The sequence below is a fragment of the Hypomesus transpacificus genome, chromosome 4, assembly GCF_021917145.1.
Source record: "Hypomesus transpacificus isolate Combined female chromosome 4, fHypTra1, whole genome shotgun sequence".
Classification (NCBI taxonomy): Eukaryota; Metazoa; Chordata; class Actinopteri; order Osmeriformes; family Osmeridae; genus Hypomesus; species Hypomesus transpacificus.
This window is the reverse complement of record NC_061063.1, coordinates 6,348,899-6,376,898: the sequence shown is the minus strand read 5'-3', so window position 1 is coordinate 6,376,898 and position 28,000 is coordinate 6,348,899. Positions and strand designations below refer to the sequence as shown.

Genomic DNA, 28,000 nt, shown 5'->3' with positions numbered 1-28,000 from the left:
CTTGTAACTCAGTCTTGATCCGTTCCAGTTCAACCTTTTCACCTTGAATATTTTGTTTGTCTTGCTCCACCTGGATCTTTTCCTTTGACATCTCATCTCTCTGTTTATTCACCTCTATAGAGCTTAGTTCCAGTTCATTCTTTTTGATGTTTAATTCTCCCATTGCCCTGTCTACCTCATCTCTCTGTTGTTGTATTTCAGCCGTGTTCTGCTCAAGGTTGTCTCTCATCTTGTTGATACTCTCCTTAATGTCTTGCTCTTCCTCTTTCAATTCAGCCCTGTGCTTTTCTGCTTCTTTTTTCTCTTTTTCCATTTCAGTCTTCCTCTCTTCCAACTCATCCATTGCCATATTAATCCTACCCTTGGTGTTGTCAATGTGTAGGTGTTGGCTTTCCAACTCAATCTTCATCTGTTTCAGGTCATCTCTTTCATCTGACAGCATCTTCTTGATGTCTTCAATTTCTTGTTTCTCTGACTCAACTTCAGCTTTCATTGCCTCCAGATCCAGTGTTCTATTCTTGACATCTTCCATTTGTTTTGTAATATCCTCTCTTTCCTTCTGAATCTGGCCAGAAATCTCTTCAAGGCCGTCCTTTTCTCGTTTTGTCATGTCCATGAGTTGATCTAGATTCTCTGACTTTTCTTGTAACTCAGTCTTGATCCGTTCCAGTTCAACCTTTTCACCTCGAATATTTTGTTTGTCTTGCTCCACCTGGATCTTTTCATTTGACATCTCATCTCTCTGTTTATTCACCTCTATAGAGCTTAGTTGTAGTTCATTCTTTTTGATGTGTAATTCTCCCATTGCCCTGTCTACCTCATGTCTCTGTTGTTGTATTTCAGCCGTGTTCTGCTCAAGGTTGTCTCTCATCTTGTTGATACTCTCCTTAATGTCTTGCTCTTCCTCTTTCAATTCAGCCATGTGCTTTTCTGCTTCTTTTTTCTCTATTTCCATTTCAGCCTTCCTCTCTTCCAGCACATTCATATCTTCTTTCATTTTTCTGTTCAGGTTGTTTATATTTTTCTTTTCTGCTTCCATCTCAATCTTGACTCGTTCAATTTCTTCTCTCCCGTTTGATAGAATCTTCTTGATGTCTTCGATTCCTTGTTTCTCCAACTCAACTTCAGCCTTCATTGCCTCCAGATCCAGTGTTCTATTCTTGACATCTTCCATTTGTTTTGTAATATCCTCTCTTTCCTTCTGAATCTGGCCATAAATCTCTTCAAGGCCCTCCTTTTCTCGTTTTGTCATGTCCATGAGTTGATCTAGATTCTCTGACCTTTCTTGTAACTCAGTCTTGATCCGTTCCAGTTCAACCTTTTCACCTTGAATATTTTGTTTGTCTTGCTCCACCTGGATCTTTTCCTTTGACATCTCATCTCTCTGTTTATTCACCTCTATAGAGCTTAGTTGTAGTTCATTCTTTTTGATGTTTAATTCTCCCGTTGCCCTGTCTACCTCATGTCTCTGTTGTTGTATTTCAGCCGTGTTCTGCTCAAGGTTGTCTCTCATCTTGTTGATACTCTCCTTAATGTCTTGCTCTTCCTCTTTCAATTCAGCCATGTGCTTTTCTGCTTCTTTTTTCTCTATTTCCATTTCAGCCTTCCTCTCTTCCAGCACATTCATATCTTCTTTCATTTTTCTGTTCAGGTTCTTTATATTTTTCTTTTCTGCTTCCATCTCAATCTTGACTCGTTCAATTTCTTCTCTCCCGTTTGATAGAATCTTTTTGATGTCTTCGATTCCTTGTTTCTCTAACTCAACTTCAGCCTTCATTGCCTCCAGATCCAGTGTTCTATTCTTGACATCTTCCATTTGTTTTGTAATATCCTCTCTTTCCTTCTGAATCTGGCCATAAATCTCTTCAAGGCCCTCCTTTTCTCGTTTTGTCATGTCCATGAGTTGATCTAGATTCTCTGACTTTTCTTGTAACTCAGTCTTGATCCGTTCCAGTTCAACCTTTTCACCTCGAATATTTAGTTTGTCTTGCTCCACCTGGATCTTTTCCTTTGACATCTCATCTCTCTGTTTATTCACCTCTATAGAGCTTAGTTCCAGTTCATTCTTTTTGATGTTTAATTCTCCCATTGCCCTGTCTACCTCATCTCTCTGTTGTTGTATTTCAGCCGTGTTCTGCTCAAGGTTGTCTCTCATCTTGTTGATACTCTCCTTAATGTCTTGCTCTTCCTCTTTCAATTCAGCCCTGTGCTTTTCTGCTTCTTTTTTCTCTTTTTCCATTTCAGTCTTCCTCTCTTCCAACTTATCCATTGCCATATTAATCCTACCCTTGGTGTTGTCAATGTGTAGGTGTTGGCTTTCCAACTCAATCTTCATCTGTTTCAGGTCATCTCTTTCATCTGACAGCATCTTCTTGATGTCTTCAATTCCTTGTTTCTCTGACTCAACTTCAGCTTTCATTGCCTCCAGATCCAGTGTTCTATTCTTGACATCTTCCATTTGTTTTGTAATATCCTCTCTTTCCTTCTGAATCTGGCCAGAAATCTCTTCAAGGCCGTCCTTTTCTCGTTTTGTCATGTCCATGAGTTGATCTAGATTCTCTGACCTTTCTTGTAACTCAGTCTTGATCCGTTCCAGTTCAACCTTTTCACCTTGAATATTTTGTTTGTCTTGCTCCACCTGGATCTTTTCCTTTGACATCTCATCTCGCTGTTTATTCACCTCTATAGAGCTTAGTTCCAGTTCATTCTTTTTGATGTTTAATTCTCCCGTTGCCCTGTCTACCTCATGTCTCTGTTGTTGTATTTCAGCCGTGTTCTGCTCAAGGTTGTCTCTCATCTTGTTGATACTCTCCTTAATGTCTTGCTCTTCCTCTTTCAATTCAGCCCTGTGCTTTTCTGCTTCTTTTTTCTCTATTTCCATTTCAGCCTTCCTCTCTTCCAGCACATTCATATCTTCTTTCATTTTTCTGTTCAGGTTGTTTATATTTTTCTTTTCTGCTTCCATCTCAATCTTGACTCGTTCAATCTCTTCTCTCCCGTTTGATAGAATCTTCTTGATGTCTTCGATTCCTTGTTTCTCTAACTCAACTTCAGCCTTCATTGCCTCCAGATACAGTGTTCTATTCTTGACATCTTCCATTTGTTTTGTAATATCCTCTCTTTCCTTCTGAATCTGGCCAGAAATCTCTTCAAGGCCCTCCTTTTCTCGTTTTGTCATGTCCATGAGTTGATCTAGATTCTCTGACCTTTCTTGTAACTCAGTCTTGATCCGTTCCAGTTCAACCTTTTCACCTTGAATATTTTGTTTGTCTTGCTCCACCTGGATCTTTTCCTTTGACATCTCATCTCTCTGTTTATTCACCTCTATAGAGCTTAGTTCCAGTTCATTCTTTTTGATGTTTAATTCTCCCATTGCCCTGTCTACCTCATCTCTCTGTTGTTGTATTTCAGCCGTGTTCTGCTCAAGGTTGTCTCTCATCTTGTTGATACTCTCCTTAATGTCTTGCTCTTCCTCTTTCAATTCAGCCCTGTGCTTTTCTGCTTCTTTTTTCTCTTTTTCCATTTCAGTCTTCCTCTCTTCCAACTCATCCATTGCCATATTAATCCTACCCTTGGTGTTGTCAATGTGTAGGTGTTGGCTTTCCAACTCAATCTTCATCTGTTTCAGGTCATCTCTTTCATCTGACAGCATCTTCTTGATGTCTTCAATTTCTTGTTTCTCTGACTCAACTTCAGCTTTCATTGCCTCCAGATCCAGTGTTCTATTCTTGACATCTTCCATTTGTTTTGTAATATCCTCTCTTTCCTTCTGAATCTGGCCAGAAATCTCTTCAAGGCCGTCCTTTTCTCGTTTTGTCATGTCCATGAGTTGATCTAGATTCTCTGACTTTTCTTGTAACTCAGTCTTGATCCGTTCCAGTTCAACCTTTTCACCTCGAATATTTTGTTTGTCTTGCTCCACCTGGATCTTTTCATTTGACATCTCATCTCTCTGTTTATTCACCTCTATAGAGCTTAGTTGTAGTTCATTCTTTTTGATGTGTAATTCTCCCATTGCCCTGTCTACCTCATGTCTCTGTTGTTGTATTTCAGCCGTGTTCTGCTCAAGGTTGTCTCTCATCTTGTTGATACTCTCCTTAATGTCTTGCTCTTCCTCTTTCAATTCAGCCATGTGCTTTTCTGCTTCTTTTTTCTCTATTTCCATTTCAGCCTTCCTCTCTTCCAGCACATTCATATCTTCTTTCATTTTTCTGTTCAGGTTCTTTATATTTTTCTTTTCTGCTTCCATCTCAATCTTGACTCGTTCAATTTCTTCTCTCCCGTTTGATAGAATCTTCTTGATGTCTTCGATTCCTTGTTTCTCTAACTCAACTTCAGCCTTCATTGCCTCCAGATCCAGTGTTCTATTCTTGACATCTTCCATTTGTTTTGTAATATCCTCTCTTTCCTTCTGAATCTGGCCAGAAATCTCTTCAAGGCCCTCCTTTTCTCGTTTTGCTTTTCCTTTGTCAAATTCATCTTTCTCTCTGTTCATAACCTCCCTTCTTTGTTCCATCTCTTCTTCATGTTTGTAAATGTCAGCCCACATGTTTTCAATTTCGTCCTTCTTTCTATTGGTCTTTCTCATGGTTTGTTCTAGATCCCTTTTTCTTGTTTCCATTTCAGCCTTCAGTATTTCCATCTCTCTCATATCTCTTTTGGATTTTTGTAATTTGTCTTCAAGGGCATTCTTTTCTTTCTGAATGTGTTCCTTCATCAATCTCATTTCATCCATATCTGCTCTAACCTGTTGCACTTTCTTTTCATTTTCCTCTTTCTGCATCTGTATCTCAGATTTCAAGCTTTCCAGTACATCTCTCTCTGTCATGTTCTTTGCCATATTTTTTTCTGTGTCATGGTTTGGTCTCTGTAGATTAGACATAGTCTTGCCTAGACTGTCCATATCCTTCTTTGCCTGTTCAATATGAGCTTCAATCTCAATTTTCTGTGTCTTTAGATCATCTATTTCCCCTTTCAATCTCTGTATTTCTTGACTTTTTACCTCCAGGTCCTCCATATGGTTTTTTATATCCTTTATCAATTTGTCTTTAACATCTTTAAATTCTGCAATATGTTGTTCCATGCAACCCTTTTCTATCACCAGTTCTGTTATTCTCAGTGTCAACCCACCCACCTCCATTTCCTTTCTGCTTTGCTCATCATCAAGTGTTTGTCTGTCTCTGTCTATATCTACCTTCATTTGGTCCAGATCGCTTTTCCTTTTCCTGATATCATCTAAAGCCAACTGAATCTCCTCTCTCTTCTCTATGAGATTATTCCTACATTTTTCCATCTCATCTCTCTCTTCTGCAATCTCTTTTGCTATCATGGCCTTTGTGTTATGGATGTCTTGTCTCTCTCTGTTAAGGTCATCACTTATGCATTCTTGCTTTGATTCCAACTCATCTCTCCATCTCAACATGTCTTTCCCCCTAGCCTCAATTTCCCTTTCCTTTATATCTAGTTCTTTTTGTTGATTTTCCAGTGCAATCTTTTGGTTGACGAGTTGATGTTGCATACACTCCAAGTCTTTGTTGTCATCCTCAACCTTCTTCTGGCATTTCTTTATCTCGTCTCTCACCACTTCCATTTTTTGACTTTCTCTCATCATGTCCTCCATCTTCTGTTCCATCTCTTCCCTTTGTCTCTGTATTTTTATCTTCAGTATTTCTAACTCATCCCTCTCACGGACATTCTTCTCCAATCGCTGGTCTAGCTCTCTTCTCTTTCTCTGCATTTCGTTCTTCATCAGTTTTATTTGGTCCTTTTCCTCTTTCAACCTGTCCTTCTCTTGTTCAATGTCATCTCCATATGCCTGTGCCCTTGTTTGTTCCAACTCTTCTTTAGCTCTCTCTAGCTCAGCCCTTGTATTCTGAAGTTCATCTTTCTTTCTTGTGGTCTTCCTCATTGTCTGTTCAAGGTCCCTCTTCTTTATTTCCATTTCAGTCTTCAGTATTTCCATTTCTGCCATCTCTCTTTTTGTGTTTTGAATCTTGTCATCGAGTTCTTGTTTTTCTCTCTGAATGGCTTCCTTCATGTAACTCATCTCATCCATCTCTGCTTTTGCTTGTTTCGTTTTGACTTCCATTTCTTCTTTCTGTATCTGTAGTTCAGATTTAACTCTTTCCAGATCATCTCTCTCAGCCTTGGTCTTTGCCATCTTGTTTTCAATGTCATCTTTTTGTTTCTGCATCTCAGGCCTTGCCTGCTCCATCCTTTCTTCAGCTCCCTGTTTCAGTAAGTTTTCTACAATCTTTTTCAACTCACTATTAGATTTCTGGCCAATCAAATCGTAATTTTCCATCTTTGGTATTTCCAAGATCACATCACTCTCATCTTTCTGTTTATCTATGTCATCCTCCACAACACCCTTTTCAAAATAAGCTGAACTAGTTTCCTTGTAAACAACGTTCTCATTTGAAATCCTGTCCTCTCCCATGTCTTTGTCCTCTTTTCCTTCAGATGTCTCTGCTATTGCAACTTCAAGGTATTTCTTATCAGTTACATCCTGATGTTTCTTCACAATGGTCTGAACTTGTATTTTCTTTTCCAATCTGTTTTCCTGTTTTTGTCTTTCAAGCTCAGATTTCAAAGTATCCATAAAATCCTTTGGAAATTAAAGAATTGTTTCATGATGTTTAGAATGTGTCACTACAGCTGGAATTACCAACAAGAACCAAAAAAAAGATTGCACTACACTACAACTTACTTTACACCTTACAACTTCCATTGCAACTTACCTTTTGGAACATTTATACAGTATAGCATTTGTATTAGATAGTATTATCATGATGCCCACAATCTTAAGAAAACAAATTCTCTACATACCTTATCTCTTTGCAGGTTTGCTTTGTCTTCCTCAATCCTCCTTTGGGCTTTTTGAATCTCCTCTCTTGTCCGGTTGACTTCTGTAGTTTCTCTCTGTATGTCTTCTCTAATAATTTCCATCTTGTGATTCTCTGTAGTTATATCTTCCCTGATCTGTTCCACATCTTCTCTCTGTCTCTGTATCTTTATCTTCAGTATCTCTAACTCATCCCTCTCATGCATATTATTTTCTAGTCGCTGGTCTACTTCCTTTCTTTTTTTCTTAATCTCCGTCTTCATCTGTTTGATGCTGTCCTTTTCCTCTTTCAGAATATCTTTGTTTTGTTCAATTTCATCTTTGACCCTTCTTAACACTTCTCTAATTTCTTCCACCTCAAGAATCAATCTTTGAATTTCAGCATTCACTCTGTTCTTATCATCCATGTTCATGTTGCTTTTTTCCATTTGATTTTCCATCTGCCCTTTTATTTGATGCACCATCTCTCTGGTTCTGTCCATATCTTCAATCAGCCTGAGTAACTCAGCATTTATTAGTCCCCCCTCATTAATATCACCAAAGCTTTCATCCATTTTTGTCTCCAGCTCTTGTTTTGCCCTCTCTACGTCAGCCTGGGCCCTTTCAATTTCAAATTTCTCTCTCTGCGTCTCTCTCATCTTCTGGTCCATCTCCTCTTTAGCGTTCTCAATCTCAGCTTTCATCCTTTCAGTCTCTTCTTTCTTTCTCATGGTCTTTCTCATTCTGTGATCGACATCCTTTTTCTTCCACTCCATCTCACTTTTGATCAGTTCAGTCTCTCTCATCTCTCTCTTTGTCTTTTGCAGCCTGTCATCAAGCTCTTGTTTTTGTCTCTGGATGTCCTCCTTCATAGATCTCATCTCATCCATCTCTGCTCTTGCTTGTTGCATTTTGATCTCAATGTCCTCCCTCTGGATTTCCATCTCAGACTTCATTCTTTCCAACTCATCTCTCTCAGACTTAGTCTTTGCCATCTTGTTTTCAATGTCCACTTTTTCTCTCTGCATCTCAGCCTTTGTTTTTTCCAGTTTGTCTAGTTCCATAATAACCCGCTCCATGTTAGCATCAATCTCTTCCCTCTGATGCTGAAGGTCATCTTTCAGCGTTTGAATTTCTCCAATCTCATTCTTGATCTCCTCCAAACGCTTCTTCAACTCTTCATTTTCACGTTTGAGTGTTATTTTTTCTTCATGTTCCTCCCTCTCTACCTCATCCCACAGTTTTTCCATCTCTTCTTTGACCCTGTTCAACTCATTCTTGACCTTTTCATATGGCTCTTTCTCTCTCCTGGCCTGGTCCCTTATTCTTTCCAAAAGTTCCCTTTCTCTCTCAATCTCAGCTTTCATCCTCTCCATCAGATCTTTAGCTTGCATTGTCTTCTGAATGGTTCTGTTAATTTCTTCTTCCTGGTTCTTTATTTTGATTTTCATTTGTTCTACCTGGTTTCTATCCTGCTTTATCACATCTCTGTCATGTTGCATTTCTTTTTTCTCCTTCTCCATTTGAATTTCAAATTCCTCCTTTACTCTCTCAAATGCAGTTTTCTGCTCTATTGCTTCTTTGATGGCTGCATCCTTTTGATTCTCAATCTTTAGTTTTTCGTTTAGTGTCTTTCTACGCAGAAGATCCAAGTCCTCTTGTTCTCTTGCGGCTTCTATATGTTTGGTTTGAAGAAGTGCCCTTTCATTCAGAATCTCAGATTTGATTTGCTCAAGCATCTCTTTTTCCTGCTGTGCGTCATACACATTTTGCTTCAAATCCCTTATTTCTTTTTCCAGCTGCTGTGCCTTTTCTAACTCCTCCTTAGCTGTTTTAATCTCATCTCTCAAGTTCTCCAACATCTCTCTTTCCGTTTGCAATCCTGCTTGTTGTTCTAGGTCTTCTTTAACTGTTTCATATCTTTGTCGCTCCCTATCCTCCTTAACTTTTGCCATTTCATTTCTCTGTTTCTCCAAGACAGCCCTTTCCTGATCCACCTGCTCTTTGGCTCTGTTCGTTTCCTCCATATGATCCTTCATTTCTGTCATTTGTCTCTGAAGCTCAACCTTCATCTGTGAGACATTGTCTTTGTCTTGCAATGTGATAAGTTTGATTTTCTCCATCTCTTGCATTTCATCTTGTATCTTGTGCTCCATCTCTGTCATGCTGTCACTCTTTGCTTTGGCTTCCTTGATTTTTACGTCCACACTGTCCCTCTCGTGTTTTAAGCTGGCCTTCATGTTTTCAATGTTGTCTCTGTCTTTCTCAGCCTCCATTTTTTCTCTGTCTAGTTTGTCTTTCGCTTTTTGAATGTCGTCTCTCAGCTGCTCCAGTGCTTCTTTCTCTCGGTTGGCTTTTGCTCTCTGTTCCATTTCTTCTTTCTCAGTCTCACACCATTTCCTCTCAATTTCTTCTTTTACTTGAATTATCTCAAGTTTGATACCTTCATAGTGGTCTATCTCTTTCCTGACCTTTTCCCTTCTCGCCTCCAGATCATTACGTTCTCTTTCTATCTCCATTTTCATTTCTTCCATTTTGTCCTTGGCTTGCTTGGTCTCAGCAATTTTCTCTTCTATGTCATCAATCTGTTTCTGTATATATGCCTTCATTTGAACCATCTTTGCTTTCTCTTGTTTTGTGATTTCCTGGCTTTGCTCCAACTCTTCTTTCACTCTCATTGTCTCAAAATGTACCCTCTCCAAATCTTGTCTCTCCCTCTCCGTCTCCTGTTGTTTTCTTTCTAAGTTGTCTTTTTCTATCAGAAACTCAGCTCTCATTTGCTCAATTTCTTGTTTCTCACGGCTTCTTTCATCTTTCCACAGCCTGGCCTCCTCTCTCTCTCTGCCTTGTCTGATTTTCTCCATGTCTTTGTGTTTCATCAAGTCAAGCTTCATACTTTCAACTTCCTCCCTCTCCCTCTGTATTTCAGCCCTTTGATCCAGACCCTCTTTTACAATCTCATACCTTCTTCTCTCCAGCTCTTCCCTCATTCTTCTCGTCTCATCCTGCTTTTTTTCTAGTGCCTGATTTTGTCCTTGGATTTCAGCTTTCATATTTTCCATGACGCTATTTGCTTTCCTGGTCTTTTCCATTTGTTTCTCAATCTCTTGCATTTGTCTCTGAAGGTCAACTTCCGTCTGTTCCAATCTCTCTTTCACTTTTTGTGACATTTCCCTGGTTTGTTCTATTTCTTCTTGGTCCATTTTAATTTTAAGTTTTGCCTGTTCCAATTCTTTCTGTTTCCTCAATATTGCTTGTCTGTCCTTTTCTACTGAATCCTTCTCAAGAAGTATCTGTGTTTTTAGGTTGTTCACATGGTCTTTCTCTCTCTTGGTTTCTTTCCTGTTTTCTTCAATGTCCTCCTCTGCTTTCTGCATCTCGGTTCGCATATTCTCTAGGTCTTCTTTCTCTTTTTGGATCCTGGCCCTCTGTTCAAGTTCCTCTCTTTCTATTTCAGACCACCTTCGTTCTATCTCTTCTTTAACTTTGTTGAGCTCCTTTTTAATCTGCTCAAATTGCTCTTTCTGTTTCTTGATGTCATCTTGTTTTTTCTCAAGGTCATCTCTTTCCCTGTGCACTTGATCCCTGATGTCTTCCATCTGCTCTTTTGATTGTTTTGTGTCCCTCATTCTCCTCTCAATATCAGTTATCTGTGCTTGAATATCAACCTTTATCTTTTCCATGTTCTCCTGCTCACGTTTTGTGATCGCTTTACTCTGCTCTATCTCGTCCTTTGCTCTCAACGTCTCATGCTTGATCAACAGCAAACTGTGTCTCTCGTCGATTATCTCACTCCTCCGTCCCTCTAAGTTGTCCTTCTCGGTCTGTAAATCGGCCCACATTTGCTGAATTCTCTCTTTCTCCTGGTTTATTTCCTCCTTGTTCTTTTCCAGCTTCACGTTCACACTTTCTATCTCCCTCCTCATCTCTTCCATGTTCACGCTCTGCTCTTGTTTCTCTTTCACCAACCTGTCAATCTCTTCTTGCTGTTGCTGAATCCTGGCCTTCATCATGTCTGTTTCATCTCTCTCTCTTTTGCTCCCTTCCCAAAGTCTCTCAATCTCCTCAATGGCTCGCATCGTTTCAAGTCTTCGTCTTTTCAGATTGTCTTTCTTTATCTGCATGTTAGCTTTTGGTCCAGTTTTGTCCTCAGTTTTTTTCCTGCCTCCTTCATATGCTTGTTCTGATTCTGTCTGTGTTGTCTTACTATTTCTTTGCCTTTGCTCTATTGGGGTTGGAAATTAACAACATATTTTATGAGAACATGTTTTATATGCATTTAGTTTTGTCTTAACATTCAAACTACAATGGCAGTAGTTTCACTCACCTAGTTCAGCCATGAGTTCAGGCTCTTTCAGTGTCAGTAATAGGTGGAAGCCAACTCTATTTTGCGGTGACGCTGACTCAATTGCATCAAACAGTGCCCTCATCTGGCCATTTAAGGTCAAGGCGTCCCTGACTGCAGGCACTTGATCCTCTGTAATTAGTTGTTGTGATATTACAGCCTCCACTATGGACCCAGCTGACCGCACCCCAGCTGAGATCTCTTCCCTGAATTCCTCCAGGAATTTCCCAACTAGAAATGAAGTGAATTGAGTGAATTATGTTTGGATGACACTGTAGCTAATGCATTATATGTGTGAAAGCATGCTAAGTAGCCATTGATGTTATGCTGAAATAAAACAATATACTGAATATAGTGGTTTATTCAATCATTTAAAACAACAGTGTGATTTTATTTAGCACTACATAGATGCAGCCTAATTTATCTATATTATATTTCAAAGATAGGTGTGGAATTGAGAAAATGTGTAAGAGTACTGTTCCATAAAAAACAATACAGACCGTGGTCTCTTGATTCTGCCATGACTCCTGGTGTTGTTAGCTGGATCACTGATCTGGTTTAAGAAATTAGATGGCTTGATGTGAGCATTCAGATGTTACTTTTTAAGGTAAGATCTTTGCATGAACCAAAATGTTGCCACAAAAGTGATATTGGGTGAAGGTCAACAACAACAAAAACAAACAGTGTTTAATAGTGTTCTTTTTTCTTCCATTTAAATGTAAGCTCAATGGGGTGCATGATGTTATGACCTTGGTTAAACTTTGACAGTATACCATAGTCTTGATAAAGAAGCCAACACAAATCAACACATACATTTGTATTTTAGTTTTTAACCACTGTCATGGAATGCATTAAAAATATTTTGTGAAAACCATACCTTTGAAGAGAGTGATTTGCAAGAATAGCTTTTTCAGTTTTCTGGTCTATTTAACGGGTCCAGGCTTACCAGATCATGGGTGTGAAGTCGATACTAAATTATTGCGAAACCTTTTTAAAATCACCCTATCACTGTCCATTTAAATTGAGTTACATGGGTGCAATACCAAGCAATAGAAGAAAGTTGGGTGGCAGAATGTTTTTGACTGCTTTCGTCATCAGCCTGCCTTTCTCCGATAAGGGTGGGGTGGCTGTCTGTCCCTTGTCTGGCATGCTGCCTGGGACACCTAAGCATGCATGGAATATGTAATCACATGTGAACAGATAGACACTCTGTTCATCTTTTTATCACCCTCCCACCCCCAAACACAAACGTACACACACACACACACTTTATAAACATAATTTCTCAGTCTCACACAGGTCCCAAAGAATTCAAGACTGATATGTATTTCAAAACAAGTGTTCAGATTAAATTGTTTTGAAATGAAAGCTGTTTTGCCAATACTTTCGTTCTAGACTAAAATATTTTCTACAAAACGTTGCAACTTTGAAAAGTGTTATCCTTGTTCCTGTTATCCTTGAACGCTAAACCGTCAATGACACACCTCCAAAGTAGGTGAGAATCATTTCAATGCTTGATCTATGCAGTCTCAAGCACATTAAACAGCTGTTCAACCGATACACCGCCTTTGGAGTTCAGTTAACCACAATCAAAGTATACAAAATTGACCCCCAGAGGCTACGGTGACATGCCCAGAGCAGGGAATGCCCTACTGACATAGTGAATTTATAGGAATTTATATTGAAAGGATTACTGAACATTGGTGAGAGACCAGAGTCCACGTAATTGGATGGAAGATACAATTTAGTTTAGCACGTGTGTATGGATGTTTTTAGGGTTAAGGTTTGGGGGATTTATATTGCAATTTTATGTTGTGTGATCCACACTTCGGTGCAGGTGGCAGTAATGCACCAATAAACTGAATGTTAAACGCTGTAAAACAACAACAAGAAGAAGATGACTAGAAATTGACCAATGAATGTAGTAGGGCGTACACAAACTACGCGTTCCTCCCCCTTCGGCCAAATCACGTAGAGCATCCAAATCAAAAACTCAATCGCCATCTTGTGGGAGAAGAGGCAGGTCCTTTGGACAATAGAAATATTGCGTTAGAAGACGTAGATACATTATTGACACATACTTTAAGCTGTAACAGTACTCAAACGACATGTCTAGGGACAGGTTTAACAGAAATCGTGGCGGTGGAGGATTTCAAAGAGGCGGACGAGGCAACGGCCTTGGACCTGGGGCTATGCGAGGTGGAATGGGCAACCCGAACTTCAGAAATCAAAATCAGCTCCCATTTCAAAACCGTGGACCACAGCTTGGAAATAACTTTGGAAAGCCACCCAACCAGGTTCCGCAGTTAACCCACCAGAAGCCACAGCAACCTCCAAGTCTGGCTCAGCAACTGAATCGGCCACCCCCGACCCCTGGCCCTGCGCTAACCATGAAAGGCCCGGCACAGATACAGCAGCAGGCCGCTGCAGCACAACAGCAGCAGCAGGCCGCACAGCAACAATCCGCTGCCACACAGCAACAACAGGCCGCTGCCGTACAGCAACAGCAGGCCGCTGCGCCACCACCAAAGATGCAGTCTCCTCCACCTAAACCTGTATTATCGTCGCCCCCGCCGAAGCCTGTAATCCCATCACCACAACCTAACCAAATGAACAAGAATCTGCAAAAACCAGGAGTTGGAAACGGTCAGAAAGCATCACCATCGACGGTTAGGTCCAAGCAAGAACCTCAAAAACGGAAGATGGACAGAGTTGAAGAAACCAGTGCACCCAAGGTAGAGCTAAGGCTAGCCTAAATCAAATAATGGTATTAAACTGGTGTCTATTATGAGCTAGATGTAAACGATTAAATGTATTGCACACATGTTTATAGATGGTTTGGACGCATTTAGATAGGTGTAAAAAAAAAAAAGATTTGTCGTCGTGAATCGCGTGAACAATGCAGCTACAGCTACAATTGGCTAACTAATTTGAGCAAGCGTTGGTGTTCGGTTCTTGCTATGGCATGGAAATGAGGCCTATCCGCCATTTTGTTAGCCAGCTACGTTCTTTCCAAGCTAGCATGTGGCTTCAAATGCGCACAGTAGCTATCAGAGGGTGGGTAGCTGGCTAGCTTAACATCCAACTCCCTTTGTCGCTAGATTTATTGAGCCTTAGCATTGCCACACTAACTGGATTGGCATTTTTATTTGTTGATTCATTTATTCTCGTTATGGTGGGAGAGTTTTTGCTTGCTGGCTGGCTAACGAAACAACAATATTGAGCTGACTATTATCCCGTTTCTTTATCTACAGGAGTTCAAAGCTACGTTATCCTTACTGTTGAAACCTGGTGAGAAAACCTACACACAACGTTGCCGACTTTTCATCGGAAATCTGACCAACGATATCTCAGACGATGAATTCAAGAAGTTGTTTGCTAAATATGGGGAGCCCAGTGAGATATTCCTCAACAAAAGCAAAGGATTTGGTTTCATCCGGCTGGTAAGATCACAATTCAATGTTGAGTGCCCCTTGAATAGCTCTAAGTAAGTAACTTGCACATAACAATGGAAAGTAACTCAAAATATTTGTTTTAGGAGTCCCGTGCATTGGCAGAGATAGCAAAAGCTGAACTGGATGATGTCCCCATGAGGGGCCGTCAGCTTCGTGTGCGCTTTGCAACACACCCTGCTGCTCTGTCCGTGAAGAACCTATCACCATATGTTTCCAACGAACTCCTTGAAGAGGCCTTTTCTCAGTTCGGATTGGTTGAGAGAGCAGTGGTTATTGTAGATGACCGTGGTCGTTCTTCTGGCAAGGGCATCGTTGAGTTTGCTTCAAAACCCGCAGCCCGCAAGGCCCTGGACCGCTGCAGTGACGGAATTTTTTTGCTTACCACGTAAGAATAAAGTACATGACTGTCCATCCTATTTTAACTACATTATGCATCATACTGATTAATTTATATATCTTTCAATCTGCTCAGGTCACCTCGTCCAATTGTTGTGGAGCCTCTTGAACAGTATGATGATGAAGATGGCCTACCTGAGAAACTGGCACAAAAGAACCCCAATTATCAAAAGTATGGCATGGTCTTTACCACAACATTGACTGCTTTACATGGCTAACTAATGTATTTGTTTTAATTGCACCACCCCTATTTGATGGTGGATTGACTTCACACTGGAAATGTTTGATCAGTATTGAATGTTGCTTGGCTTCTCTTTATGATGCTAAATACCTAAATCACACTGTGGTGCTCAGCAGATCTGAGATGTGATGGGGGAGGATGTGATGTGGGGGAGGGGTGGTTCATTTCACAGCTGTCAAATCAATTTGGCTGTTGAATTAATTAACTCAAAACACTGATAAATCCTCAAGATTTTCTTTCAGAAATACTATTTATAAAGATACTATTTGTATTTTGTTTGCAAATGTTTAAATTAAAGACAAACATTTCCAAGTACATTTTACATCACCCACCCCTGTTGCTCACTCTTCAGAGAGAGAGAGGAGCCGCCTCGCTTTGCCCGGCCTGGCACATTCGAGTTTGAGTACTCGAAACGCTGGAAGTCCCTGGATGAGATGGAGAAGCAGCAGAGACAGCAGGTGGAGAAAAATATAAGAGAGGCCAGGGAGAAGCTGGAGGGAGAGATGGACGATGCCTTCCATGAGCACCAGGCTAACATGCTCCGCCAAGGCAAGTGTAGTATGCCTCCTCAGAGTCCTGTCTATTATTACTGCTATTATTATTTTAGGATAAATGTTTTGGTTGGTGTTTGATGTGGCTGACTTGTTTTTCCTTGTTTACCCAGACCTGCTTCGGCGTCAGGAGGAGCTTCGCCGCATGGAGGAAATGCACAGTCAGGAGATGCAGAAAAGGAAAGAGATGCAGATCAGGTTGGTTCCTACCCCACTGCCATTCACATGGCAAATTTCCTGTTATACTAATTAAAACACTTTTACAGTCCCTCTTTTTATTTTTATTTTTTTATTGCAAGTAAGACATTTTGTTACCAATGAACACTATCTAGTTGGTGAAATATTTTGTGTTGGATTGCAGACAAGAAGAGGAGCGTCGCAGGCGAGAGGAGGAGATGCTTCGCCAGAGGGAGATGGAGGAGCAGATGAGACGCCAGCGAGAGGAGAACTACAGAATGGGAAACTTCATGGACAATGTAAGTGCAGGTAGCCTGGCATCGCAATAAAACGTAAGCAAAAGTGCTGCAGTGCTTAAAAAAACGGTACTTGTACTTTGATTCCAGAACTTCTAATACTGTGAAGCCACCACGGGTGATTAACCATGCCCCACTTTAATGCAGAGCTCTGTTGACCTTAGATCTACCTAACCAATACTGTAAAGCCTTGGTTGGCCATTGTGTATATTCTGATGTTTTTTCTGTCACAGAGGGAGAGAGAGATGAGGATGAATGCTGGTGGAGCCATGGGCGGCATGCCAGGTTAGTTTGTCATTTCCAATTAGTTTCCTTTGCAAACCAATTGTGCTCAATATCTGGAATGAACTTAAATATGAAATCATCAATAATAAATAAAATATTGGTTATTTTATTTCTACACCTTGACACATATTGAGAGTTCTGATGACATAGCCCCATAAGGGCATGCCTGACACTTTATTTTTGTGTGTGTTGACATTTAGTCCTTTTGTCCCTATTAGAAATTCCTTTTGGCAGCCCTAACCAAAAGTTCCCAATGGGTGGGATGGGCTTCGAGGGACATCAGGGCAGGGGCGGCCCTGCAGGAGGTGCCATGGGGAACGAAATGGTAATGTATCCTCACTAAGAGAACAGTGTTCGGTGTTCGGCCTAGTCTATGCTGCCGGTGTAGCACCAATTGTGAGAGTGGCAACTGAAGATATGTGAGAGGCTTGACTCAAGCCTGTGTCTGACCTATCTCACTTTTCACTCAGGAAACTTATTTAGGAATGAAAGGTGTTTGTCTTCCTGATTTATCTTGGGGATAAATCAAACTCTGCACTCAATGAGTAGCCACCAACAGCTTGCCCCCTCAATTCCTCCATTCACATTATGTCGTCTTTGTCTGAAAAGAGTCAACCTGCACTAAACCTAATAAATTGCGACCATCCCCAGAACTCTGTGATTCACGTGTAACAGACCTCCATTGCAAGCCCTGTCTTGTGTGAGCCTGACAGGCACGTTTTCTCAGCAACGAGATGTGAACGGGCAGCATTTTTCTTATGTTTTTTGTGGGGAATGGGTTGCTACTATTTAGTGGTCACACCACTTAACCATACCAAGCCAGTAAACTTTAGCTACCCAACATGAGTGGAATCATGTGGCATGGGAAGAACCCTGTGAATGTTTGCGTGGGCGGCAGTGCGATGAGTTTGAGAACATCCTGCTTTCGCTGTGGCATGGATCAGCTACGTAGTTGTCATGTTTGCCCAGCCATGTTTTTGGAGACAAGCAATTCAGTTGAAGTGGTTTAGTGCTGGTTGACTTCTTTTAAGCATAATTCTTAAAAAAAAAAAAAAAAACTAATCAGTGAAACATTTGGTGGAAGTTGCTGACTGCTATGGTCATGAACTGAGGGATGGAGGCAGGCATGGCCTTTTGACAGGTTTGCATACTTGGATGTACACTGGGGTGCACATGCCCCGTTTCAGCCATTGCTAGGATGTAAAAAGGTAGGCTATTGTAGATGTCATTGGATTGCAGAAGCAAGCAGTGAACAAAACCGTTAAGCCACAAGGCAACTTTTTTTTAAAATTAGTGTTGATTTCTTTTCTTTTTTTTGGTACTTTGGTCCATGCATAAAGGTCCGTTTTTGTTTTTTACCTGTGTCTTCAGAATCTGTTTTTGCCGGTTTCTGATGTAAGTTTATTGAAAATCAATGATTCTTAAGGGGCCATGTTGGCTATTTAGCGTATGCATGATATGCAAGTGGACACTTGGTAGTTTGCATTTCTATAACTTGTGATCGAGAACTTAATGGATTTCCTACAGCTTCTACAGGGTTGTGCCACTATGGTATATGACTAAAGTTGTGTTCTTAGTCAACATTTGGCTACGCTGTAATGGCAAACCCTATGGTCTTACATGTTATAACAAGCTTTACATCAGGAACATTTACATTTAGGAAAAAGGTCCATAATAACTGGATGAATGTTTTCAAACATGGTTTTATTTCATATTGCTCAGTAATGCCACATTTTTAAACCCGCATCTAGCAAAGTTAAATGAAATTACACACAACCGCTCACATATCCTGGATGTGCCATTTGGTCAGGCCCCCAAGGGCTGGTTGCACTAGCTGAGTGGAAGACAGAATAATTTGGGGTTCTAAATCCTTACTTGGTGACGACCACTTTTGGATTACAACACAAACAAAATGTCGATGTAACAATGTGTAAAATAAACAATAAAACTAGCTTAGTAGCTAAGCCTAAAACTTGAACACGATGAATGGGATATGTGGACACTGTCTCTGCACTACAGTATCAATTAGCGTATGAAAGATCAGGAACAACCCAATACATGTACATCTGTAGTAGTAATTTATTTCCACACTAAGAATAAATTGATTGTGATATTTTTATTAGGCTATAGTAAGGTAAAACGACAACTTATAACTTGGCTACATTTGTTAACAGCCCAGTCTTAAACCAGACATAAACTATGCCCCAGAAAATAATCATACAGACTGCTTTACTGACCTACTAAATACGTTTTATAGAATGTTCAGGCACCAAGTTGAACCTGTTCATGTGCAACAAAAATAGAGGCATACCCGACAACAAGAGTAAGGCAGGTATCCATATATTGGACCAATTCCTTTGGCACAACAGTTTTGGAGAACTGGTGCATAAAACATTGTCCACTCATAGTTTGTAATCAACCCAGTGTTAAGTACTAATAGTAAGTTATGTACTGGGGAATATTGGAATCAGTAGGCCTGTACAATCCCAAATATTAGGGCACTCGTGTGTGCAAGTAGTGGCTTGGAAAAAAATGCCACTGGTGGTGTAGGTTAGCTCAGCCATTAGCATGCATCACCAGTCTAGGACAGGCACTGACTAACGAAAACATTACCCTTTCTTCCTTCTCCGTATGTTACCTGTGGCACCCGTGGATCTTCATATTGGAACTATTTCAACGAACGTTACCTACGGATGTGTCTCCGGCTGGTTACTTTTTTTGTAAAATCTCTTTACGCTCCAACTATTTATATCTACACCCCCTTACACCTCTCCCCTGCATATGGGGGCATATGGACTTGAACTGTGTGCCATTGCACTGGCCTATTGCCTCATCCCTCCTACCTTCCAAACGGCTATTGTTGCTTTTAACTTTGATCCACACAGCGCAATGAGCGTTTCCCCCAAGGTGGTCCTAGGGGAATGGGCCCCAATAACCAAGGGTTTGGCAGGGTCCGTGAGGAGTTTGATGGGCCGGCCAAGAAGCCTCGTTTTTAAAAGTTTAGTGTCATTCTCAAAGCAGCGCTTTTGTGTAGAGATTCTCTGAATACCTTGAATCATTATTGTATTTAAGTTGAAAGTGTTCCTGCATTTTAGCCTGAAGACTTATACATTTTATGGCAAGTTTAGGTAGTTTTTCGTTTTATTTTGTATTTAGAGTAGTATAAAAAAAATTGTTGGACCACCTTCTGTGATCCAGTTAGCGCTCATCCATGTATTATTTCTTATCCAGGTGTATCATGCTCTGTGACTCGTGTCGTAAGTGGTGATAATTGTAACGTTCTCTCACCTTTCTATGGCTGTGTTTTGTGCCATTTCAAATTTTGGAAGTTAAACATGTAATACAATAAAAACTACAAATTGGTTCTCTCCAAATTCTCTGCAAATATCATTTTGACCTTTTTTATGGTTCCGAACCCAACTTCCTAGTTCTAGGAGTTAAGTTGTCTTGTAGTATGGAGACTTGCTAAATTAAGATATATTCAGTTTTAATGGAGATTTATAATTCCATGTGGATTATGGAACAAAACGGCAGTATAAATGGTGCATCGATAAAACCTTGGAGCCTTAGATGTAGCCTTGGCACAGCAGACAGTGGATTTTTTTGGCAACAGAAATCTTGGCGCTTGTTGTTGGTTTCCTGGACAGGTTGAGGTTGCAGGTTGACAACTTAATTTGAAGGCATACTTACTTGGAAGTTTGAGTTTGGATGCAACTTGTCAAATTTGTGTGTGGTGAATGCCGAATTACATGAATTGAAAATTGCGCTGTGGTTTCTGTTGACAAAAATACACGTCTGTCAAATTGTTTTCCATTCACGTTACTTGGCTACACATTTACTATGTTACACAACTCGTTATTGGGCTTTTAGATTGTTGCCCATTTGATTTAAATTTCATTTAATCGCTGCTCTAAAATGTATCAAATCAACAAAACAGTAGTTAATGTTCAGAACCGCAACATATCACGATGTAGACTTTCCAAGGTAAAATGGCTCAAGCATAAATGCTGGAAATCATCTGTTCACTTGAATGGGCCTGTGACTGATACTTTGGCCTTAGTTCATTTGATGCACTTCTCATTTTTCCTGACATCACAGTATTCATATCGTCCGTCCATCCATCTGGAGATTGTCAGGTCTTTGGAGACCAGCTCATGCAAACCTGAACACTTGTAATGCTATTTCTGTGTGTTGGTTCTCTGTACATTTCTTTTAACAGGTGTCCATCTGAGAGGTCATTGCAGGCTGTAAGGGAGACCAAGAAACCACAGTTTAGTCCTGTAAATTCTTTCTTGCATCTCATAGGGATTGTAATGGATCCATTGGGTGAAAACAAATCTATAAATGGCAAAACGACACTGTTGGAGAACTGAAGTCAAGATATCCCTTGAATGTCTAGTAATGTTTCATTTACTTTGACTGTCATCTAGCCTGGCCTTATAACATGACCAGTAGTTAGATCTGGCATCCCATATTAGGAGATATTAATGATTCCTTTGTTTTTAGGTATACTGTCCTTCAGCTAGTGAAATCTGGACATGCCTCTAAGATGACATAGCAAAACTAAACTCTGGCAACTGTTTAGGTCTTAGTTGAAGTATTCAATTGCCTGGGTTCACATACCTTAAAATTAATATTGTGTTCTTTGTAGCCAACCAAGTGAAAGCTTACCCTTAAGTAACTAGGCATGTCAGATAAAGTGCAACGAAGAGGAGACCGAGATGGAGAAATAGCCGTCTAAAGTGAACAAAACTACTTTGGCAAAAGTGTCTGACCGTTATCATTTAAGCGTACTCCAGTTTGCTTTGCAGTGAACTAGTTTACCAATAAACAAAAACATGAAGAACACTTAGTTCAATATTTGGTTTGTAGAATCTTGTCCTGGCTTGGAAAAGGGGATCATTCCCAGAACCATTGTAGTGGAACTGCTGAAACTCTCCGGCGGGCCTTCCCCTCCCATATACCTTCGTTCTTCATCCTTCAGAAGCAAGAGACCTGTGGTACTGAGTTGTGGGGAGCGAATGGCTTGTCTCTTGTCTGTGTCATGTGTCTTGAGTGCATGGGGGTGCAGTAGCTGTGCAGTAGAGGCAAAAACCACAGCCCAGACAGCCCCATTCCACAGTTGAGGCTCCGGCAGTTGGTTACGTTGAGGATGATGAGTAGTACTGCAGAAGTCAGTGGACAGTAGAGCCTGGACTTGTTTGCAGCAAGAGGTATGCTAACAGATCTGCTGAAAAGGTAAGTGTCCCATGTTTATGATTTAAAAAAAATATTGGAAAATATACCCAAACTTAACTTCTATCTCTCTCTGTCACCCCACTGTTTTGTGGGGAAAGACTCTACAGGGCTTCTGGCATCACACTCCTGAAGAATGGATTCACAGTGCAGTACTCCTCTGCCCCCTGCCCTCTTGTCTGTGGACTCATGGCGATGTGTGTGTGTGTGTTTTAGCGCGTGAAGTTTTGTGGCACTCCTCTCACTTCAACTGGTCTCTGTACTTAAGCAAGCGTTTATGTGGGTGGCTGTGTCACTGGCTCGTTGAGTAATGTAGGTTTGTGTAACTGCGGACAGACGCCATCATATTTGAGATACACGCCAATCCACTCAGTGTATTGAGGCAGCAAATACTTCTGAGAGGATCAGAAAAGGTAGGAGGTGCTCAAACACCTTTTGGCATGTGGACATGAGTCTCTACGACAGTACAGCTTTTTTTGGTCATATTTGATATCATTGCGGTTGTATGTACTTCATACTTAGATGCTCTTACGGTGCGTGTCCACTACAGCGGAGCGGGTGGCGAGTGGGCGTCGGATTCCAATTCATTTTCCGGTCATTGAAGCTTGTGTAGGGCATTGTGGGAGCGTCAATGCCCGGTTTCATTGAAAATGAATTGGAAGCCGACGTGTCGCTCCGCTGTAGTGGACACTTACCGTTAGGCTGTGTACCAATTGAGCTGGATGTTTAATTGGGCTTGCTCTCATCACCCTGTAGTACCAGTTTAACCTATATTATAGAATTGGTAAGGGGTATATTAGAGGTCTGCCTCTTAATGCAGACACTTCCAGTTGTAAGAAAGATTCTTTTTTTTTTTATGTATGATTTTGGCAGGTTCACAGAAGATGCATATTCAGTGATTTCCAGTTATCACTTTTATAGTACATCTGGTCTTACATGAGGTTTTCAGAGATTTGGAATGAAGTGGGTTAACTCCATTTTGTGGTTGTTTGTGTGAATAACTGGTTTTATACTCAGTTTTTAACAAGTAATGTATGGGCCTCTTGATTACCAGTGACTTGAGCACTACATGTTTGTGTGTGACATCCTAGTTTCACCTACTGTTAGGAACTCTATTCAGCTGTACAATATTCAATGCAATCAAGAGTTTTCTACTGTAAACGGGTTGATCGATATCAGGAGAGCAAAGTGATTGATTTCAAGATTGAATTTCCTGGACCATACTGCTACATAAGACACAAAACTCAAGCTATTTTAGGTCAGCAATCCAGATCACTGCTATATTGTCGTTCTGAAACCTATGTGTATGTCAGAATTATCTGACAACTGGGCGTATTTTCAAAGATTTTTCAGCCATTAAGAAATGGAAGTGATGGCCATCGTCAGTGTGGTACGGGGGGGGGGGGGGGGGGGGGTGGATGGAACATGGGATGGGTGTGGGAGACTGTTGGCTCCAGTCTTTTCATACTTGTTCAACTATGTGGCTACTCGCTCATAATGTGACCAGGATGTATTTTTCTTTATCCATTTGGACTTCTTTCCTGACACATTCATTTTTATCCATTTATCTTGTTTATAATTTTTTTTGGTACTTCTATAGTTAATTCTAAGCCAGTGACCGGCCAGCCAATTTGTAATGTTTCACCAGAACCTTTGACAAACTTTCCGTGTGACTTGTATGTGAACTGTTGTCTGGAGCTTAAAAAGTGTGCATTGAGTCTGTAGCAGCTGGTCTTCAGGACAAAATCTTTCGTGTACATCGAGCACTGTGAGCAATCGATGCAGCCCCCAGTGGGCTGCCAACTGTCTGCACTGTGATCCATTCCCCCATCCATAGCCTTCACTTCTTGAGTGGTATGGCCGCTTCTCCTTACTCCAGAGTCAGAGTGTGGTGCCAGAACTACCCTCCAGGCCCCTTGGCCTCCACCGCTGGGCCGATGCCCACCTCCCACACGGCTACCCCCCCCCCTCCTGTCCCTAAACGCGTTCTGCCAGACTGATCCATCGACTCCGCAAATAGCCATCCTGATGTTTTAAGGTGAAATGGCTCTGATGTAACTCCTAAACCCTTTCAGGGTTTTTGCAGTAACAGCATTTCTGAAGTGTCTCAGTCCATCAAGTCAAGCTTACCTTCACCTCTAGTTCTCTCACCTCTTTCACCTCTCTCTTAAACACTTATTTATTTTTTCATGTGACTGAAGGTTACTCTGAACCATTTTTACCCTCAGCAGTTTGTTAAAGGAATTTAATTAATTTTGTTGTATACAATTTTGTTAAATTGTTAGTCATTGACACATTCACTGAATCCCTCTTTTCTACTTTATTTATGGTAGTCCAATCTAGACATGCATATCCTAAACGTTCAACTCGAATGACTGTAGGTTAGCCATCCAAAATGCACACAAACACAAGTAGAATCTTAGGAGTTTTGTAGACCTTGTTCATGCTCCACTCTCATTGTGTGTGTCTTACCACAGGAGACTCAAGTGATAGAGGGAGGCTGAGAAGTGACTGCCTGTCTCCTACATGGTAAGTTGCCTTCAACAACCCAGTAATTCATGTAGTCTCCCTTGTCTATGATCCAGATCATATACTAGATAGCAAAACTGACCACTTAAATCAGTCATTGGACATGTTCTCTGTTCATCCTGGCTGTAGTAAATTGATCTAATGTTTTTTCAATGCAGAATAACTGAAGACTGATGTCTGTATAAACCTAAGCAGAGGGCAGCACGATGACTCTTCGTAGCCCAATGGCTGGACGGATGCTGAACGGTAGGTGAGATTTCTCAGCTGGAATGTTATGTTGCAGGCGAAGGACATCAAAATTGACCACAAACAAGTGCTCACATTCGGTAACATTTGTTCATGTGCCAGTCATGTATCTATTTTGTAATTCCTGTATTTCTGATTTACTCTCCAGATTCCTGATGTGCAGGTAGAGCATGTGGAGCTCCAGAGTACTAGAGGAGGTGTTCTTTCAATGGTGTGACACCCAATTAAAGCTTGTTTTCTGCATTTTTGCAATAAAAAATGTAAACTGGGATTGGTCTTTTATTGTATCAAATGTATTTTAGAGTAATTAGTATATTCTTAGACATAGGACATGAGTCATGTATTATCAATATTCATCTGTTGGTAGCCTGATCATCTCAAAGTTGTCAAGCCATCAAACTACATATAAATAACCTGTAGATCTACTCAACTCTCTCAGCCTGTTGTACATCTGGCTGACACGCCTTGGTTGTCATGTTGAAGTACAGTCCAGTTACAGTGAAGGCCAAGGTGCCTTGTTTCCCAGAGCCCGGATCACATCTGCATCCTGTGGGTTGGCTGTCAACCCTGGAGAAGGTCCAGGCTCGCGGTCAGGGAGGCTGCAAGCTGAGACAGCCAGGCCCAAGAAGACAGCCAGAATGTGGGTCGGTTTTGTTTGGGCTGACCTGTTGCACCCTGGCACTCTCCTTTTGTGTGGCTTTGGTTACAGATGGGTAGAGCGTCTGTACAAGCATGAGTCTTTTGGTATTTGTTCCAGAAAATGATTTTAGCTTAATTGGTGATGGCACTTAATGCCATAAAGGAGTTGAGTTAATGATCTTAGACACAGTGGTGATGGCTGGTACTGAACGATTTGAGGGATAATTTAACTGAAATATTTATCGGTAATTACTGTACAAAAATGAGCCTTTTCTTATATAACTTACTGTAAAGACATTCAACTTTTTTGTGGCATAGCATTCATCAAATTTCAATGGTAAGGTATTTAAATATTGCATATTTTAAATTAAACATTCCAGCTTTGAACAACTGAAGAATATTGATGAACATGATTCGGGCAAACAACGCACAGAACCCTCCCAGACTTGATACTTGCAACTTTATTTAGGAAAAATGCTACATAGTATCATCTATAGCACATGAACAATGTCATCCGATTTCCTATAGGTCCCATATCCACTTGCCCCTGTCCATCTATGTACCACCTGCCTGTGTAAGCTGACCTCAGAAACAGGGAAAGGGAGGGAGGGGGGTAACGTATGTAGGTAGTGGTGTCTCAACGGTCTAGAGAGACCAGCCTCTCTGATGCATCTTTCATGGGCATGCATCATTGATAACCCCAACTGGCCACATGCAGGCCCCCAGGGGCGCCAGTGCACTCGGTGTCTGAGAGCAGACAGGGAGTTTGAGTGTGTGTGAGAGAGAGCGAGTGTGTGTGTGTGATCAGTCTCTAAAGTCTGGTTCTGTGGAGGGGAGAGATGAGCTCGGCGCCTGGTGCCCCTACGGGCCTGGGCACCGGCGGACTGTGGCACCACAAGGCCATGCAGAGGAGCCGGGCCCTGGTCCGTACCTACCTTCTGTCCAGCTCCATGCCACCCTTGCTCTCGGTCACAGAAGCCCGACCCAGGGACCCTCTCAGACTGCCTTCTTTGGCTGCAGGCAAGCCCCCCCGCAGGCAGACCACCGTCACTCCACTCAGGTAAGGTGATACTGCTCCACAAAGACATGCACTATGTCTCTACAGCACCACGGTATAAAGATAAAAAGATAAAGTGGTGCTTCAGGTAAGAGAATGGACGATGGAATAAATATTTATTGTCAGTTATTGCAGAACATTATTGTCAGTTACTGTAAATTCTGTATTTCTGTAAGGAACAGGGTTGGGCTTTTAGGATCCCTCAATTGGAGGATGGGAATATTTTTATTTAGTAGTCAATTAAAGGTTTAGTTGGCTGAACTTGACTAATCTAAAATCCAGGAAATTAGATTGAGTTTTTTGCAGTCAATGACACTGCTCGGGTCCTTCCTTTTAGCCCTCAAACATACCTCTTGTCACCAGAACACTACTTTACTTGAGTTTGTTTTGACTACAGAGCAGCTTCCCAGCCATAAATCTCAGGTGAGGGAAGACGATCTGCTTCTATTCACAACAGTAACCATGTAGTGTGATGCTGAGTTTCCTGGGTTATACAGACTAGTGTTTCTGAAAGGAAGGTTAGAGCAGGAGGGAGAAACCTGAGCGTGGCACTAGATTCGCTCCCACACCTCATGTATGGAAACACACCACACCTTCCTTCCTTTCTATCTGTCAGTCTATCAGATGGCATGACCTTAACCTGGCACAGCAGGGTTTTGAATGACCAGCTAATTGTCAGACTGTTGTCCAGCTGAGGGAAGTGCAAGGAAATGGAGGCGTTCAACATATCCATGTCAAGCAGGGTACTTTGAGGAGGTGGACAAGAGAACTAGATCTCCCCACATCTCTGCCTCCTTCCACCTTCCTCTCTGCTCCTATCGACCAATTTACCCCATTCTCCAACCTCCCCTCAATCTCTGTGCTCTCTATATCTCCACACAGCATGAGCGAGCCTTCTCTCTTCACCCCGGGAGAACGAGCAGTATTCGAGGGCTTCTCCCGCAACTGCCGTCCGCCTCTACGCAGACGGCCCTCTCCCCTGCCTCTCTGCAGGTCATGTGACCCCGTAGGTCAAAGCCAGAGCCAGATTCACAACAAGGCACCGAACCCGACCCAGAGCTGCAGACCCGTCTACACCCACTTTTCCCAGCCCATCAGACCTAACCCCAAGCTGGTGGTAAAGCCTGGCTCCCAGAGCCTCACCTTGACTTCAGAGCAGAGCGAACTCCGGCCCCTGATCCTGCAGTACCGACAATCGTCACAAGGGCAGGCTCTGTCTGTCAGGGGGAAGCCTTGTCTCCCCAGCAGCCAGCAGCCCCCTCCGTCCCGCATTGCCCCTGCTCCAGTGCGAACACAGCTGCACATATTCCTTCCCATAGAAGGAGCTGGGGAGGAAGAAGAAGTGGACAGTGAATCAGTGGATGAAGGGTTTATGGATGAGCTGGACAGTAAGATCACTTCCTTAAAAATCCAGCAGAGGGCGGCCTTGTCTAAACTCCAAGCACCATAACTACAACTCAAAAGAACTGTAGATATACTGTCTTATCAGATTCATTGGGGATTGAACATCAATTAAGTCACATTAATATAATACTAAATGACACTGGGAAAGTGCTATTTAGTTAAACATACACTTGATGTGATGTTAGTGTTATGGAAATTTGTGTTAGAAAGGAACACAGTTGACACAAAATCATTTTGTTTCTCATATTAATGTTGTAAACTCCCAACACATGTATTTAGTAGCAGCTGTAACATGTTTGTTTAATAAAACAACTAGTAGAG

General features: G+C 41.4%; 2 protein-coding genes across 4 annotated transcripts; one reads left to right on the top strand and one right to left on the bottom strand.

The window, feature by feature from the left end:
- Positions 1 to 994: 994 nt before the first annotated feature.
- Positions 995 to 12,282, bottom strand: LOC124467413 (trichohyalin-like; the record flags this gene model as incomplete). The annotated part of the gene is made up of 6 exons (XM_047019695.1): positions 12,046 to 12,282; positions 11,669 to 11,721; positions 11,151 to 11,399; positions 6,829 to 11,048; positions 3,104 to 6,607; positions 995 to 2,866 (listed from the first exon to the last, which is right to left on the bottom strand). Coding segments are annotated over exons 2-6 (9,867 nt in total), but the record flags the coding sequence as incomplete, so codon positions are not given.
- Positions 12,283 to 13,137: 855 nt separating this feature from the next.
- On the top strand, positions 13,138 to 24,848 carry sfpq (splicing factor proline/glutamine-rich). 3 transcript variants are annotated; one of them, XM_047018781.1, is made up of 12 exons: positions 13,138 to 13,903; positions 14,423 to 14,611; positions 14,707 to 15,008; positions 15,096 to 15,191; positions 15,613 to 15,809; positions 15,925 to 16,009; positions 16,173 to 16,287; positions 16,518 to 16,569; positions 16,788 to 16,894; positions 24,282 to 24,333; positions 24,492 to 24,579; positions 24,728 to 24,848. In XM_047018781.1, exons 1-10 carry the CDS (start codon positions 13,277 to 13,279, stop codon positions 24,306 to 24,308), a joined length of 1,797 nt encoding a protein of 598 aa, XP_046874737.1. In that variant the 5' UTR covers positions 13,138 to 13,276; the 3' UTR covers positions 24,309 to 24,333; positions 24,492 to 24,579; positions 24,728 to 24,848. The 3 variants fall into 3 exon arrangements, with proteins under 3 accessions (XP_046874737.1, XP_046874738.1, XP_046874736.1); XM_047018782.1 differs by having other exon boundaries at positions 24,492 to 24,583; XM_047018780.1 differs by lacking the exons at positions 24,282 to 24,333; positions 24,492 to 24,579; positions 24,728 to 24,848 and adding an exon at positions 19,455 to 19,931.
- Positions 24,849 to 28,000: the final 3,152 nt, after the last annotated feature.

Bases quoted from the DNA above. Each gene is read 5' to 3' on its own strand.
- sfpq (XM_047018780.1), top strand. From the start codon at position 13,277: ATGTCTAGGGACAGGTTTAACAGAAATCGTGGCGGTGGAGGATTTCAA. The intron at 15,192-15,612 runs GTATGGCATGGT...CTCACTCTTCAG, and splicing joins AAGAACCCCAATTATCAAAA to AGAGAGAGAGGAGCCGCCTC. The intron at 16,570-16,787 runs GTTAGTTTGTCA...TGTCCCTATTAG, and splicing joins AGCCATGGGCGGCATGCCAG to AAATTCCTTTTGGCAGCCCT.